We start from the raw sequence: 15,287 nt of genomic DNA, 5'->3' as shown, positions 1-15,287 counted from the left end.
ACAGTTCATTGACTCATGCGTTATCTCCTTTCGCTTTATCTCCACTTTATCTCTTCTCCAGGCTTAATACATCCGCCCCAGTTTTAGTTATGTACATATACCCAAGCGCACATGAATAGGAAATTGGATTTTTAGGTGGTATCCAAGAAGCCCGGTAGGTGTCCATGAAGTTTTCCAAATATGTTTAAATTTGTTGTGTCAAAGTAAATGTAAATGCAGTTATGATCACTTATTATGAATCCCCTCCAAATATTTCAGCCTCCTTCTCTTTCCAGAATGAAAAACTTCTCTCAATGCACTGACATATATCATGGCCCTCAGAATTCTGGGAAACTTTGGTTTCTGCTTCCATGTGGTCTGTGCTAGGTCCAAAAAAGCGAGCTTTGATGTCCTCAAAGCCGTCAGACCATGTGCGCCGCCCAGTGGCTATTTCCTGTAAGACTGTGCAGTGAAATTCTCTAGCTCTAGGCCAGCCATAGCGTCCCAGCTTATCGAAGACCTCAAAACAGAGCAGATGCCTCATCCGCCTTTCCTCTTCTGGTAGATCCTGCTCAAGAAGTCTGAAGTATCCCAACATGAACAAGTCAAGGGTAAGACTGTCATGATTAACAGGAGTTTGGCCATGAGATGTTGACAGACAGTGTTCAGGAGACTGAAAAGCAGATGAGTCTCCAGAAGCAGAGTGTGAGGTACCTGGGGGAACTGACCGCCAGGCTCCGATCAGGCGTTGAACAGTGGTTCTTTGCGTTAACAGTTGTCCTATAAGTCTACCTACACGAGGGGAAGCTTGAACTGTCAAAGATTCTTTTCCGTTCCTTATTTCACTGCTGTCCTGTGCATTATGGGATACCGCACTATTTCCCTCAATGCTTAATATCATATTCTGGGTCCTTTCTTTAGACTCATTTTTATGAGCATGTATGGGTGCTATTTCCGCATCACACTTTGTTCCTGTTTTTGCCTCTTCTATTCTTTGGATTATATCCGGTAGGCCTTTAGAACTCTCTGTATCCTGATAAAGACTGTTGTCAGCTATCATTTCCTTGGACTCTGGTCTTTCTGTAGCTCTTAATGCAGCATGTAGGGAATATGCAGATCTTTTCCAGTGGCTTAGAAACAAGAGGACAATGCGTTCTTTCCTCAACGTCCGTGGTGGAACGGGAGAATCCCTGTTAGATGGAGACTCTTCTGAACTTACCCCCGAATCACAGCAATCATCTGATTCTCTTTTCACTTTATGAGGTCTGACTGCACATTGGTCCTTTGGTTGTTGTTGTTTCTCAAACTGCACCCTCAGTCTTTTCACTGACACCCCACACTGTACAAGCTCTTTCATTGGAGAAGGTGAAGGTAAAGGAGACCTAATTTTTGGTTCCTTCACCACCTTATCAGCTGAGTCTGTCACCCCGTTAGTGATGGACAGCAGGTTGGACATACTGGTGATCACATTAGACATACATGCACACCACTCTGGATCCTCTCGCTGCTGAAGGAGCCCCGTATTGATGCTGACATTGATTAGAGGTGTGGGTAGAAGGGCTTGCAGCTGTTCCACTTGTCTCCTTAGTTCTCTTTCATACTGCTGACATTCTCTGCGGCGGCGGAGTCCTTCCATCTGTCCATCAAACACACAGAGCTCCTCCTCTGTAACTAGCTCCCCGTATGGGCCCAGCAGGGCACTGCGTGCATGGGAATAACGCAATTCTCCCTGTGAAAATGAATTGTAACATTAAGAGTGGTATAATGGGCAATATACTAATACTAATCACCAGCCTGTCAAGATAATGGAATAACATAAAAGTAATGATAGCACTGGCAGCTGTTCATGCCCTAATTGCTCCATCAGGCACTATCTAGTGGCCACAGGTGAGCAAATCACTTGAACTCCCCCATAGAGGTAAGGAGCAGCGTTAGGCTTTGATTATATATAGGATATTAGTAAGGTAATGAAAATTTTAAAGTAGCAAATATATTATTATTATTATTATATATTATATATGATACTTCATTTAAAAAAAGTTGGTTTGCACCTCCATCCTACTTTTAACAGTAGCAATGTGAAAGCACAGCATGAATTTGGCTCAGTGCACCAGGCAAGTGCTCTCTTTTCTGAAGTGTGGCTCAGCTCCATGTGTGTTGATATCTGCAGCATTTGTAGTAAATGTAAGTGCATGTGTAATATCCATGATTACTATGAGACAACAAAATGAAGCAGTAGTGATTGTCACAACCCATACGCATACATATGTAGGCCTACCTGAACTCTGTATTTCTTTAGGTCCTAAAGTTTAGGACATAGGTTTCCTATGCAGGCCTACAGTACTTGCATCTAATTTGTAAGATTGTGTTTGGGTGTGTGTGTGTGTGTGTGGGGGGGGGGGGGGGGTGCAATGTAGTCCAAGTTTGACCATTTTTAAAAGGGGCAATCATTTACATGGCGTGGTTTTGCCTTGTAAATGATTGCCCCCGGTGACGTAGGAATAGCCCCCACAGACTCTTAGTGGCTTGGAGGTGCTGGGTTGTTTGTAGACACTGGGGGTTTGCGGGGGCTATTGCTAAGCCTACACCCCTGCCTACATCTACAGTTACTTGTCTGTGGTCCCATCACACCTGCCCCCGTTGAAAATGTTCCTCACATTCACAAAATGTTATTTAGGATGCTAGAGGAGGCCATTTTGGGAGATACATTTTTAAGGGGAGCTAGAGCAATAGGCTAGGCAGCGGTTGAAGAGGGGAATCCCATTACAATGAGCAGGACATGGGGCAGGCTTGCGGCAGTGGCCAGGGGTGTCTGGGCAGCAACACTCCTAAAAGAAAAAAGAAGATAGGCGCTGATCCTGGATGGAACATATTGTTTAACATGAAGAAAAGTAAGGAAAGTATATAGGAAAAGCAAAGGCATCACTGTTCTAGGTGCATGACTTCGATAAAGGCCATGGTCTCACACGCCCCCATTTTCATCGCTCCATGAATGCTGGGCTGTGCCCGGGGGATTCTGCCTACACTTCCGGCTCTTCCGCAGTAACAGGAGATGGGCGCTACAGTTAATGTCATAGTGCAGTACTCATGTAGCCGGCATTTCAGGGTCACCATTTTCAATGCTCACACCTGAGTGCGGTCTGCACCCGAATAGTGATGCCCCTGAGGAAAACTGATCAAATAGATAAAAATAGACATGTTACTGTACATATAGGAATAAGGAACCCTAGAACAATGTCATCATATATTGCCATTGTATTTACAGTATGCAAAGGAGAAATGGTAATTTCACTTACTAATGTCCTATAGATTTGATGGATTACTTTTAAATATGCAGCACAAAAGTCTAACCCTGATATGAATTTATTGTCAGCAATTAATGGCATAGTGACATAATATGTATGTGCAATTTAACCTAACACCAGCAAAATGCTCAAATCTATTAAATAGTGGATTGGGAGTAAGGGCTGGTGCACAAGAGCGTTTAACGGAGATGTCATAACTAGTTCTCAAAGCTATTGCAGCATAGAGTAATATGTACTTAAATCATACTTGCCTACTTTCGAAAAATCATGTCAGGGAGATTGTGAAGGAGGCACATAGAAGCGTGGACATGTACTGCTCCATCTGAGAGGTGCGTCATAAAATGACTTACAGCCAAACGTAGAGGAGTCCGAAAGCAGTAAAAGCTACTGTACTGTACTTGGGGAAAAAAGACACTGATACATGTCAGGACCGTCCATGTATTGCATTTTTCGAGTGGTTTCTTCTTATAAGTGGCCACAAGAACCCTAATTTAAGATGCATGTAGCCATAGGGATCATTGGGCCAGATGTACTAAGCCTTGAAAGTGCTCAAAAGGAGAATGAAAAACCACCAGCCAATCATCTCCTTCCTGTCATTTTTCAAACACAGCCTGTAGCATGGCAGGTAGGAGCTAATTGGGTATCTGTTTATCACTCTCTGTTTTATCACTTTTCAAGCTTAGTACATCTGGCCCATTGTGTGTTATACCCAATGCAGGGAAATGGCACGGATGATTTAATTTGAATGTATAGATCTCTGATTTACTATTTTCCCAATGTAACAGCTGCATAATATGGGTTAGGTGCAATCAGGGAGATTCCTACATTCTTCAGGGAGGCAGGGAGATTGCTACTATTTCAGGGAGTCTCCTGCAGAATGCAGGCACCGGTCACTTAGAACCTGATTCATGTTTGTAAATAAAATAAATAAAGCAGCTTGGTCTTACCCAGGTGCACAGTGCTGGGTACACACCAGGACGACTAGGGCACGATTCTGTCAATTTAGATCCAATTCCGACCGGTTGTATGCAGATTGTATGTACTATCGTGTGTTTTTGACATTTATTTGATCCGATTCCGATCAAATGCGCGTTCACGCCGCTCGTTTGGTCGCATCTTTGGTCCTACGTGCTGCAGGTAGGATCTGTCAATCCCAGGCCGACCGACCGTCAATCGTATGCAGATCGTGAGTGTTTTTTGCCGCCTCCGTCGTCCGTCCGTCGGTGCGTCCGTCGTTTGATCCAGCCTATTTGAGTGGCATTTCCTAAACACTCCCCCGGCGCCATGTTTTTCCACATAGCAAACAGCGCTGGCGCAGCAGTTGGACTCTCCTTCTTGTCTCATCTCCCAGAACAACAACCTGGTATGTTTGCACTCCCAATGCTCTTCTATGCATGCCCACTGTTGCCACCAATGTATATAGTGTGTATAAAGCACTGGTTTGGCAACCGTGCACCCGACCATGTCACTGTTTTTTTTGGGTGGGCCCCATGTCTGTGTGTATACATATAACCAATGTCCACCATTGCAGTATTCAAAGCACTCCTCTCTGCTAGGCCCCATTCACCTGTGTGTGTGTGTTTGTGTATATATAGATATATATACATAAACCATTGTCCACCATTGCAGTATTCCAAGCACTCCTCTCTGCTAGGCCCCATTCACCTGTGTGTGTGTGTTTGTGTATATATAGATATATATACATAAACCATTGTCCACCATTGCAGTATTCCAAGCACTCCTCTCTGCTAGGCCCCATTCACCTGTGTGTGTGTGTTTGTGTATATATAGATATATATACATAAACCATTGTCCACCATTGCAGTATTCCAAGCACTCCTCTCTGCTAGGCCCCATTCACCTGTGTGTGTGTGTTTGTGTATATATAGATATATATACATAAACCATTGTCCACCATTGCAGTATTCCAAGCACTCCTCTCTGCTAGGCCCCATTCACCTGTGTGTGTGTGTTTGTGTATATATAGATATATATACATAAACCATTGTCCACCATTGCAGTATTCCAAGCACTCCTCTCTGCTAGGCCCCATTCACCTGTGTGTGTGTGTTTGTGTATATATAGATATATATACATAAACCATTGTCCACCATTGCAGTATTCCAAGCACTCCTCTCTGCTAGGCCCCATTCACCTGTGTGTGTGTGTTTGTGTATATATAGATATATATACATAAACCATTGTCCACCATTGCAGTATTCCAAGCACTCCTCTCTGCTAGGCCCCATTCACCTGTGTGTGTGTGTTTGTGTATATATAGATATATATACATAAACCATTGTCCACCATTGCAGTATTCCAAGCACTCCTCTCTGCTAGGCCCCATTCACCTGTGTGTGTGTGTTTGTGTATATATAGATATATATACATAAACCATTGTCCACCATTGCAGTATTCCAAGCACTCCTCTCTGCTAGGCCCCATTCACCTGTGTGTGTGTGTTTGTGTATATATAGATATATATACATAAACCATTGTCCACCATTGCAGTATTCCAAGCACTCCTCTCTGCTAGGCCCCATTCACCTGTGTGTGTGTGTTTGTGTATATATAGATATATATACATAAACCATTGTCCACCATTGCAGTATTCCAAGCACTCCTCTCTGCTAGGCCCCATTCACCTGTGTGTGTGAATAGCAATCTGCACAATAAAATGTATAGTGGTTTTCATAAAAGTTTATTAACATTTTAAATACTTAAAACATAAGAACTAGGTAAACTGGTAACTATAACTATAAAAATTTAAATATGAAACAAAACATGGGTATAACTATAACAACTAAAATGGTTTTATCTTTTTACAGTCCCAATGTCCAACGCAAAGGAACAAGAGTTTTTGGAAGGGTTTATTGAAAAATATCGTACACACGAATGCCTGTGGAGAACCAAATCCAAGGAGTATTCAAACAAAATGAAAAGAAACCAAGCCTTGGAGGAGTTGGCACGCTACAGTCTTCCATTTCACCCAGAGGCCAATGTTGAATGGGTGAGGAAACGCATCCAGAATATGCGCACGGTGTTCTTAAAGGAACACAAGAAGATGGAGGCTGCAAAGAAGTCTGGTGCTGGAGTCGACGAGATGTATCAAACATCGCTCTGGTACTATGACCGGTTGACATTCACCCTCAGCCAGGAGTCGATGAGGACAGGAGTAGTCCTTATGGTCGAACAGGAAAACCAAGAAGTCGCGGCGCAGGAGGAGGAGGAGAATTCGCAGTCTGCATCGGTGAGTCTATTTTTTTGGCTATCTAATTGATTCCTCCTGCCAATCCACAGCGCCCTCCCCATTAAAGTAGGCCATGTACTCTTCCCTCACCTGTTTGGCTCGTGCACTCCCTGTGTAGCGTTGTGTTGGGGTTTGCAAGGAGGATATCTGCACTACCTCCTCTGGCAGTTCTTGGTCTTCTTGGAGTGCTGTGCCTGTAGCCCTTTGCTGTGTGGCTTTTCTGCGGAGCAAATTGTGCAGGACACAGCACGCCGTGACAACCCAGTCAATTTTGTCCACCCTCAGGTTAATGGCAGTGTGAAAAATGCGAAACCGGCTTGCCAGGATGCCAAAAGCATTTTCCACAACACGCCGTGCCCTGGATAGCCTGTAGTTAAAGATCCTTTTGTCATGGTTCAGGCCCCTTTGCGCATATGGCTTCATGACATGCTCGTGCAGGCCAAAAGCCTCGTCAGCCACAAAAACAAAGTTAAGCCCCTGTTTAGTTTCCTGGACAGACGGCAAGTGAAGGGTGTTCGCTATGAGCCTTTCGTAGAACTTTGTGTCCTTGAAAGTGCCACCATCCGATGCACGGCCATTCCTTCCTACATCCAGGAAGATAAACTCATAGTTGGCATTCACCACAGCCATTAGTACAATGCTAAAATAGCCCTTGTAATTAAAATAGTAGGAACCACTATTGATAGGCTGGGCTATGCGGACATGTTTGCCATCAATGGCTCCACCGCAATTTGGGAAGTTCCATCGCTGTTCAAACTCCTCTGCGATGACTTTCCATTCATTCACGCTGGTAGGGAACTGAAATTAGAAGTAAATAGAATTGATTAGTAAACATGTTCAATTTTTTTACAGCTTGGTGACTACCCACCTGCAACCCCAGACCTATCTGTCCTATCTGATAATGCATGCACATCTAACGAAGTTCCTACTCCGGCACGCACTCCGCCACCCACCCTGGAACCCACTCCACCACTCCCCCGTGCCAAAAAAATGCGTGGCAAAGGAAAAAAAGGAGAAGCAGCGGCACATGAAGAATTTATGATGCGGGCACATCAAGTCCTGCAAAGAAACCCGGACAAACATGACAACTACTTCACTTATGTGGCAGAGTGTGTTCGCAACATGGCTCCTGACCAGCAACTTACTTTTGAAAAGTTATGCATGGAGTTGGTGTATAATGGCAGTTTAGGGTATCTCAACAGTGGCACTAAAATAGTTGGCATTGGTAGTGCACCAGACACACCACTGTCATTAGAATCACCAGTGCCTACTCCGCCTGCCACCGTAGCAGGCCAGTCGAGCACAATTCCAACACATACCCAGTCAACACCTACACAGCCTTCTCAACCCCCCCAGTACCGTCAATTCTACAGTTCTTTACTGATAGAAGATCCAGAGTGTCCTGTTTTTGAGGATCTGTCTTAAAAAATAGGCTACTTTATCATTTACCATCGACATGGTCTCAGCTGCAGGTATGTGATGGCCACTGCTCACATGGCGTATGGCGCACATCAATGGGGCCGGGACCATTGCATCTGCGCCATGCGCCATGTGGGCCGCAGCCTTTACATATCTGCAGCAGACATCCTCTGCCACACAAGGGCCACAGTGTGTATTTTTGTTTATTTATATGCTGCTACCTGTACCTGCATTACCAGAGGGAGAACAGGATTCTCCTCAATCTGGATAGCAAACTCCATTTATTGCCCTTTTGTCTTTACCAATAGTATGGGGTACTGTGCGGCAGACATGGTCTCGGCTGCAGGTATGTGATGGCCACTGCTCACATGGCGTATGGCGCACATCAATGGGGCGGGGGCCATTGCATCTGCGCCATGCGCCATGTGGGCCGCAGCCTTTACATATCTGCAGCAGACATCCTCTGCCGCACAGTACCTTATCCCTACTGTTGTAAGGGCATGTTCCAGAAGTTACCAGAGTGTCTTTTGTCTTGGTTTTCTACATATATGCTGCTACCTGTACCTGCATTACCAGAGGGAGAACAGGATTCTCCTCAATCTGGATAGCAAACTCCATTTATTGCCCTTTTTTCTTTGCCAATAGTATGGGGTACTGTGCCGAAGACATGGTCTCAGCTGCAGGTATGTGATGGCCACTGCTCACATGGTGTATGGCGCACATCAATGGGGCGGGGGCCATTGCATCTGCGCCATGCGCCATGTGGGCCGCAGCCTTTACATATCTGCAGCAGACATCCTCTGCCACACAGTACCTTATCCCTACTGTTGTAAGTGCCTGTTCCAGAAGTTACCAGAGTGTGTTTTTTGTTTTTTTATATGCTGCTACCTGTACCTGCATTACCAGAGGGAGAACAGGATTCTCCTCAATCTGGATAGCAAACTCCATTTATTGCCCTTTTGTCTTTACCAATAGTATGGGGTACTGTGCGGCAGACATGGTCTCAGCTGCAGGTATGTGATGGCCACTGCTCACATGGCGTATGGCGCACATCAATGTGGCCGGGACCATTGCATCTGCGCCATGCGCCATGTGGGCCGCAGCCTTTACTTATCTGCGGCAGACATCCTCTGCCACACAGTAGCCCGTACTTATTGGGAAAGTTTAAACTGGGTCATACATACTTAAATCTTTATATATAGTGTGTGTTTTTGTACAATATCTTTTATATATGGTATTATAATATATTTTTGTTGACACAATCTATTTACTATTTTACATGTTTTAACCATGAAAGGCCTAAAAAACCTGTTTCTGTCCTAGGCCTAAATTATAAATAAAAATATTTTGTTTGCACAATAAAGTGTACAGTGTATATTTCATCCTTACCTTGCAATACTGGTACTGCAGCACCTTCACAATGGCTTTGCAGGTCTCCGGGATGATGAGGCCCAAAGCTTGCGGGGAGATGAGGGATCCAAACTTTAGGTCAGCAAGAGACCGTCCTGTCGCCAGAAACCTCAGGGTGACCACCAGCCGTTCCTCAGCAGGGATAGCCATGCGATACTTGGTATCCTGCTTCTCGATGTGGGGAGTCACCAGACGCAGCAATTCCTGGAATGTGGCATCATCCATCCTCAAGAAGTTACGGAAATCGTCTGGGTTATTCTCCCTGATGTCCCTGAGCAGTGGCATGTGCGAACGAGTCTGACGCTGAAGTAGCCACTGCTTTGTCCAGCATGATCTTTCTCTCCTGCGCTGGGCTCTCTGACGCCTGAGCTTCAAAACTGCATAATAGAGCAGGTACTGTTGCTGGTGACTACCCATCACTGCATTCTCCATAGTGCAGGGTTAAAAGACACTTTGTAATGGCAGGCAAAACAAAGTAATGTGTAAATAGCTATGTCCAGCGTTCAGCAGGTATAAACCAAGCCTCACTAGTAACAAAGCAGAAATACACTGGTTTAAAATGGCTGCTGCTATTCCTATCCCCCTCTGCTAGTCCTCCCCCTCTGCTAGTCCAGCCCCTTCATTCAAATTTCAAAGGCCCATCTGACGACGGTCGCATGTGTTCTTGCAAAAAAAACAAAAACCAGCGATCCGACCGTCTTAACGACCATCGCGGGCGCATCGGGATCGGATCTAGATCGTTCCGCAAAAAAACACAATTTTTGCTAATCGTTTGCTGGGGACTGCCTGGGAGCTCCCGGGAAGTCCAAGGGAAATCGTTCCATGGTCGTCTATCGGTCGTGAACGACGGTGGTCGTCCTGGTGTGTACCCCACATAACTTGCTTGTCTTTGCTTTGTATCAAATTAGACTCAGGCCATAAATGCTTAAAATTGAATTCTATGTGTACGAGCAACCAACAAAAAAAGATGCATTTAAAGGACTTCTGTCTATTACTTCCTCAATAATTGTGCATTATAAATGGTGCTGAAATGGTCGCTCTTACCGGCTTGGCCTCCTCGTCCAAGTGAGCTTGTAGCCTACGGACCATCACCTGCCTCTTCCACTCTGGTATCGATCTCCCCTGTTCGTCGTGTGTAGGCACTAACGCATCCAAGTCCACGGAAGACCCAGGCTCGTACACAGCATCTTCTCCCTGATTATCCGTATGATCTGCCTAGAAATGATTACATGGAAGATTAGACTAAATTTATATTTTGCACATTCATAAAACAAGAGTGCAAACATTAACAAATGACTTTCATACGGTTTTATTGGGGTATGGTATCAGGGCCGAAACTAGGTGTTTCGGCGCCATGGGCGGCAGTCATTTGGTTGCCCCCCGACCCCCATTGGCTGAATTCAGCCAATCAGCAAGTCTTTTCAAAATCGGCAGCACTTCCCGCCGCCAGGCAAATAGCGATAGGAGACGGAGTGATGAGTGAATGAAAGCTGCCGCTACACCAGTCCCTGGACCCCCGCTGCCAACACACCTGTGTGCAGCCAGCAGGGGTAGGCAGCGTCCAGGGGTCCAGGGACTCCTAGCGCTATCAGCCCGGCAGTACTAGGAGCTAACCCACCAGTCCACGGACCCCCACTGCTCGTCCCTGGAACCCCGCTGCCAGGACCTCACACTAGCACCCCCCCCTCCAGCGCCCGGTGCGCGTGACCCCTCCAGCCCCCCCCCCCCCAGTTACGGCCCTGGTGGTATGTGACTCCGACAGTCGAGATCCCGACAGTCGGGATCCCGACTGCCTGGAGGCAGACAGCATGGCGAGCACAAAAAAGCCCCTTGCGGGCTCGCCATGCTGCGGTCACGGTGGCTCGCTACGCGAGCCACCTATTCTATTCTCCCTCTATGGGGGTCGTGGACCCCCACGAGGGAAGATAGTGGGTGGCCGTCGGGCACCCGGCTGTCGGCGTTTTGACAGTCGGGATCCCGACTGTCGGGAACCCGTCCGGCACCCGTTTTATTGTATAGTGAAAAAGTTAGAACAATTTTGATCCGGGTGACTTACAGCTTGGAGGAAAATCCCTGTGATTCTTGCTTTCTGGATACACTGATTTATTCTCGATCTCTCCTGGAGTTGTAAGGCATCCCGCAGCTTCCCGGATGACGATTCTACCCGTGCTCCTGTCTAAAATGAAAGGATCAGTGGATGACACAGAGTCAGATGATTCTAGACAAGAATAGAGGGAGAAGAGGATAAAGCTGCATATACATCAAGGCACAATTACTATTGCTATTAGTGATATGGGTGACGTAGAAAACTCCCAAATAGCCTCAAATAGACACGGATTACAAAATGCCACATGAAAGGTTAAGTATTGATATAAAATATTAGTTAGGTGATATTATAGAGGGAAATGTAAAACTGTCATATGCTGCAAGCACCAAAGTCTAAGGTGTACATTTTCTAAAAGCTTCTAAAATGGAAATTGGTGTTGGCCATAGCAACCATGTATTTTCTAGCGCGCAAGGGAAATGTTAGCTAGAATGTTATTGGTTGCTATGGTCAACACCACCACTTGTCATTTTTAAAAGCATTAGTAAATCTAGATACCATACTATCCCTTTAAACCGGGGAACAGGAATGACACAGGTCCCTGTGTCTGGCTGACACCTGCTGTTAATCAGACACAGAACCTTTGCACTGCATGAGCCCCCGATGTAAAGTGCTAAGCAGCAGAATGTGACTGAAAGGTGAGATAAGGAGTCTGCATACAGTGTTAGAGAAAAGTGCTGCGATCTTGGCTTTTGATATACAGCGGCGTCCCATCCTCTGGTCCGAAATCACTGTTTGCTCCGAGGACTCCATGATGACACTGGAAATATACATCTAAAACTGTGACAAAGACCTTGCCGGCTTGGAAAAAAAATGAATAGGCCTCTTCCATGAATAGGTTATCACATGTCCCTTCATCTGGGTTTTATCTTCATTGCTGTTGGTCTGCAGGCTTCATCTTCTGCACATAATACTCCCACTTTACGCACCTATCTGCAATGCAATTATAGTATATTAGTCTGCTGCTCCCTTCTCACTTTCACACATCATTAGCCCTGCTTACGATTCAAGCGTTGCCTCCCCCAAACACCTGTGTTCCCATCAGGGACCAGACGGTGTGTCTGACACTTATCCTTTCCCAATAAACCTGTCTGCCGCTGTCTCTCTCTCCGATGACCTACCTGCAATGGAAGACACAGGTGGGGGATCTTGTAGCAGTAATAATTGAGGTGTAGTGCAAAAGGGAGGCAGGGATCTTGGTGTAGGGTGTCTGCAAGGAGGGGGGTTTTATAGGCATGTGGGATATGTTACCTGCACTTATTGTGCTACTGATTCGCTTAACTGCCTCCCCCACTCATTGTCACTCAGAAAAAAGCCCCCCTGGACTGGTAGATGGGAGATCATGTAACTAAAAGGCAAGATCTGTGGCACATCCGATTCATTAATGAAATGAGACACACGTGAGGGACCTTGGGCAAAGGTCAGTGGAAATAAAGGCTTTTCACAGCTCCCAGAGAACTGGCAGACCGAGGGAAGGAGAGCCAGGGATGGCAGAAAAAAAGTTACAGGTAATTTGAAATCATTTACAAACACACAGAACGTTCCTGTCAATTGCTGCATACAGTACTACCGTAAAGTGCCATTAACCAGAAAGCCAAAGTTAATTCATAAATAAAAATGATCTTATAACGACTGTAGATACACATACCCTCCAACATGACCCATTCCATTCGGTACACAATGCTCTGTTCCTGGACTTCCCTGGTAATGTATGATTGCCAGCACCTGTGTGGAACTAGGCAATTGAAGAGAAGGGTGTTTCAACACAGGTGCTGGCAATCATACATTACCAGGGACGTCCAGGAACAGAGCATTGTGTACCGAATGGAATGGGTCATGTTGGAGGGTATGGATACAGTATATGCATAAAAGATCCCATAGCTTTATTGGACTTGAACGCAATGATAAAACTGATCCTAGTGAGTGTATTGTATATGCATCTTTATCATTGCTATTTGTAAGGTACCACGTAATTAACAGTACAAGGGCCGTCTTAATGGGGAGCCTTCAAGAAGGACAGACTGGGCAAGGGACATCTGCTCACCAGGCTTGTGCCTCCAGAGCTTCTTGAGAGGTAAGTAGGGAATGCTGCCTGTCGCAGTCTGCAGCCATTTAGTAAACGGCTCTCAACATGCTGATTGGTGGATGCTTGGAGCCATCCACCAATCAGAAGGTGGGTGCAGGACAGCAGAAGGGGTAAGCTATTATTTTTTTAAATCTATTCCAGTTGTTTAAACCACACCAAAATTCATATAAAACTGATCTACAGGCTTTACTTGACCCCAGATAGATTAAATACCTTTTGGCCCACGTGCTCTAAGTTATGTTGGAGACAATGTGGAGAGATTGCCCACATTTATCATATATTCTGGTCCTGCCCTTTCATTACAGCTTATTGGAAGGACGTATTTGAACTAGCTAGACAGGTGTTAGATATCTCAATATCACCCACCCCATCTGCAGCGCTATTAAATATATTCCCAGAAACTGTCCCATTCCACAAGAGATATACATTTTGGGACCTATGTTTATGTTTTATATATTGCATGCAATGTATTTGTTATGATATTCTTGCTCAATTGTCGTTATGTCCATGGAATCTAAGTTCAATTATTCTACTATGTACCCCCCTTCCCCCACCCCTTTTCTTTTTTCTGAAAAAAAAATATTTAAATAAAAATATTGAAGTTAAAAAAAAAATCTATTCCTGTGAAAGGGTGGTTTGCCTATGGCCTGCAAAGCTGTTAAGACGGCCCTGTACAGCACAAGATAGCCAACTTACAAATCACACAAATGCAGATTAAACATACTAACAAATTTGGTACTTCTTTACTTTCACGGCGCCAGCATGGCGCCACGCGTACTTCCGGGTTACGCTCGCCACTAATTAAGTAAAATAAACTAAGTTAACGCCATGCCAACATGGATAGTTCATACCTCCACTATCCATGTTGGCATGGAGTTGATTTTAATTAGCGTGGCGATCGTAGCGAGCCACCGAGCCCGCAGCGTGGGCGAGCGAAGCGAGCCCCGCAAGGGGACTCTGACGCGCGGCGCCATGCTGGCGCCGTGAAAGTACAGAAGTACCACAAATTTTAGTAGCACAAATTACATATATAAAGTACAATTATAATTAGCAATTGCACAACATTGCTAAATACAAAATAAATTTACAGTAATCCCACAAATGCGAATTAAACATAAAAAAGACAAGTCCATTTGATGTAGACAATGTAATGGATAAAGGCACACAATTGGATGTGGCAGGTAGAACTTGTAGATTGAGATAAAGTGAGGCAGGCCATAGGGATTGGTGGGTTTTACAAGATTGGTTGATGGGGAGGTTATTTCAGACAGGCCTGTAGATCAATAAGTGGGTGCAGCATTGACGAAGGCTTGGAGGCAAGAGTTGCCTGGTCATTAAGGCCCTTATTCTGATCGGTGCGTACTTTCCCGAATTCTTACGGTGCGGTCCGCACGCCACGCTGTGCGGTGGCGTACGGCCAACGTCCGTAGAAACGCCCACGTGTCCTCCGCATTCGGACGGACTCACTCTTTAAGAACAGGGCGTGTGTACGGACGACATACAAACCGTGCGTGTGCGGTGGACACGTACAGATTCTGCACGGTCTTCCCGCGTAAGCACGGTCTTACTGCGTCAGAACGTACGGGAAGCTGTCCGTACGCACCGATGCGGAGTATTTACGCTAAATACCACACTTTTTTACAGAGTACACACAGCGATCACATGACCCACTTAGGCAATTAGGCAACCTCATTAAAAAGGGATTGTTATCTATTTCAATCAATTAAATGCTAA

At 45.4% G+C, this 15,287-nt stretch overlaps 2 protein-coding genes across 2 annotated transcripts; one reads left to right on the top strand and one right to left on the bottom strand.

Annotated features, from left to right (window-relative positions):
- Positions 1-232: 232 nt before the first annotated feature.
- On the bottom strand, positions 233-12,220 carry ESPNL (espin like). Its single transcript, XM_083175014.1, has 4 exons — positions 12,128-12,220; positions 11,420-11,539; positions 10,408-10,578; positions 233-1,708 (listed from the first exon to the last, which is right to left on the bottom strand). The coding sequence occupies exons 1-4, from the start codon at positions 12,218-12,220 to the stop codon at positions 233-235; spliced, it is 1,860 nt and encodes a 619-aa protein (XP_083031140.1).
- LOC146062733 (uncharacterized) lies at positions 6,457-9,203 on the top strand. Its single transcript, XM_083174772.1, has 2 exons — positions 6,457-6,534; positions 7,387-9,203. The coding sequence occupies exons 1-2, from the start codon at positions 6,469-6,471 to the stop codon at positions 7,957-7,959; spliced, it is 639 nt and encodes a 212-aa protein (XP_083030898.1). The 5' UTR covers positions 6,457-6,468; the 3' UTR covers positions 7,960-9,203.
- Positions 12,221-15,287: the final 3,067 nt, after the last annotated feature.

Source organism: Crinia signifera, chromosome 3 (assembly GCF_055691185.1).
Source record: "Crinia signifera chromosome 3, ASM5569118v1, whole genome shotgun sequence".
Lineage (NCBI taxonomy): Eukaryota > Metazoa > Chordata > Amphibia > Anura > Myobatrachidae > Crinia > Crinia signifera.
This window is presented reverse-complemented; position numbering and strand designations above follow the sequence as displayed.

Excerpts from the sequence above, each read along its gene's own strand:
- LOC146062733 (XM_083174772.1), top strand. The coding sequence starts at position 6,469 with ATGGTCGAACAGGAAAACCAAGAAGTCGCGGCGCAGGAGGAGGAGGAG. Across the intron at positions 6,535-7,386 it reads AGAATTCGCAGTCTGCATCG|CTTGGTGACTACCCACCTGC; the intron begins GTGAGTCTATTT and ends ATTTTTTTACAG.
- ESPNL (XM_083175014.1), bottom strand. The coding sequence starts at position 12,220 with ATGGAGTCCTCGGAGCAAACAGTGATTTCGGACCAGAGGATGGGACGC. Across the intron at positions 11,540-12,127 it reads CAGCACTTTTCTCTAACACT|ACAGGAGCACGGGTAGAATC; the intron begins GTATGCAGACTC and ends CTTTCATTTTAG. Across the intron at positions 1,709-10,407 it reads TGGACGAGGAGGCCAAGCCG|GGAGAATTGCGTTATTCCCA; the intron begins GTAAGAGCGACC and ends TCATTTTCACAG.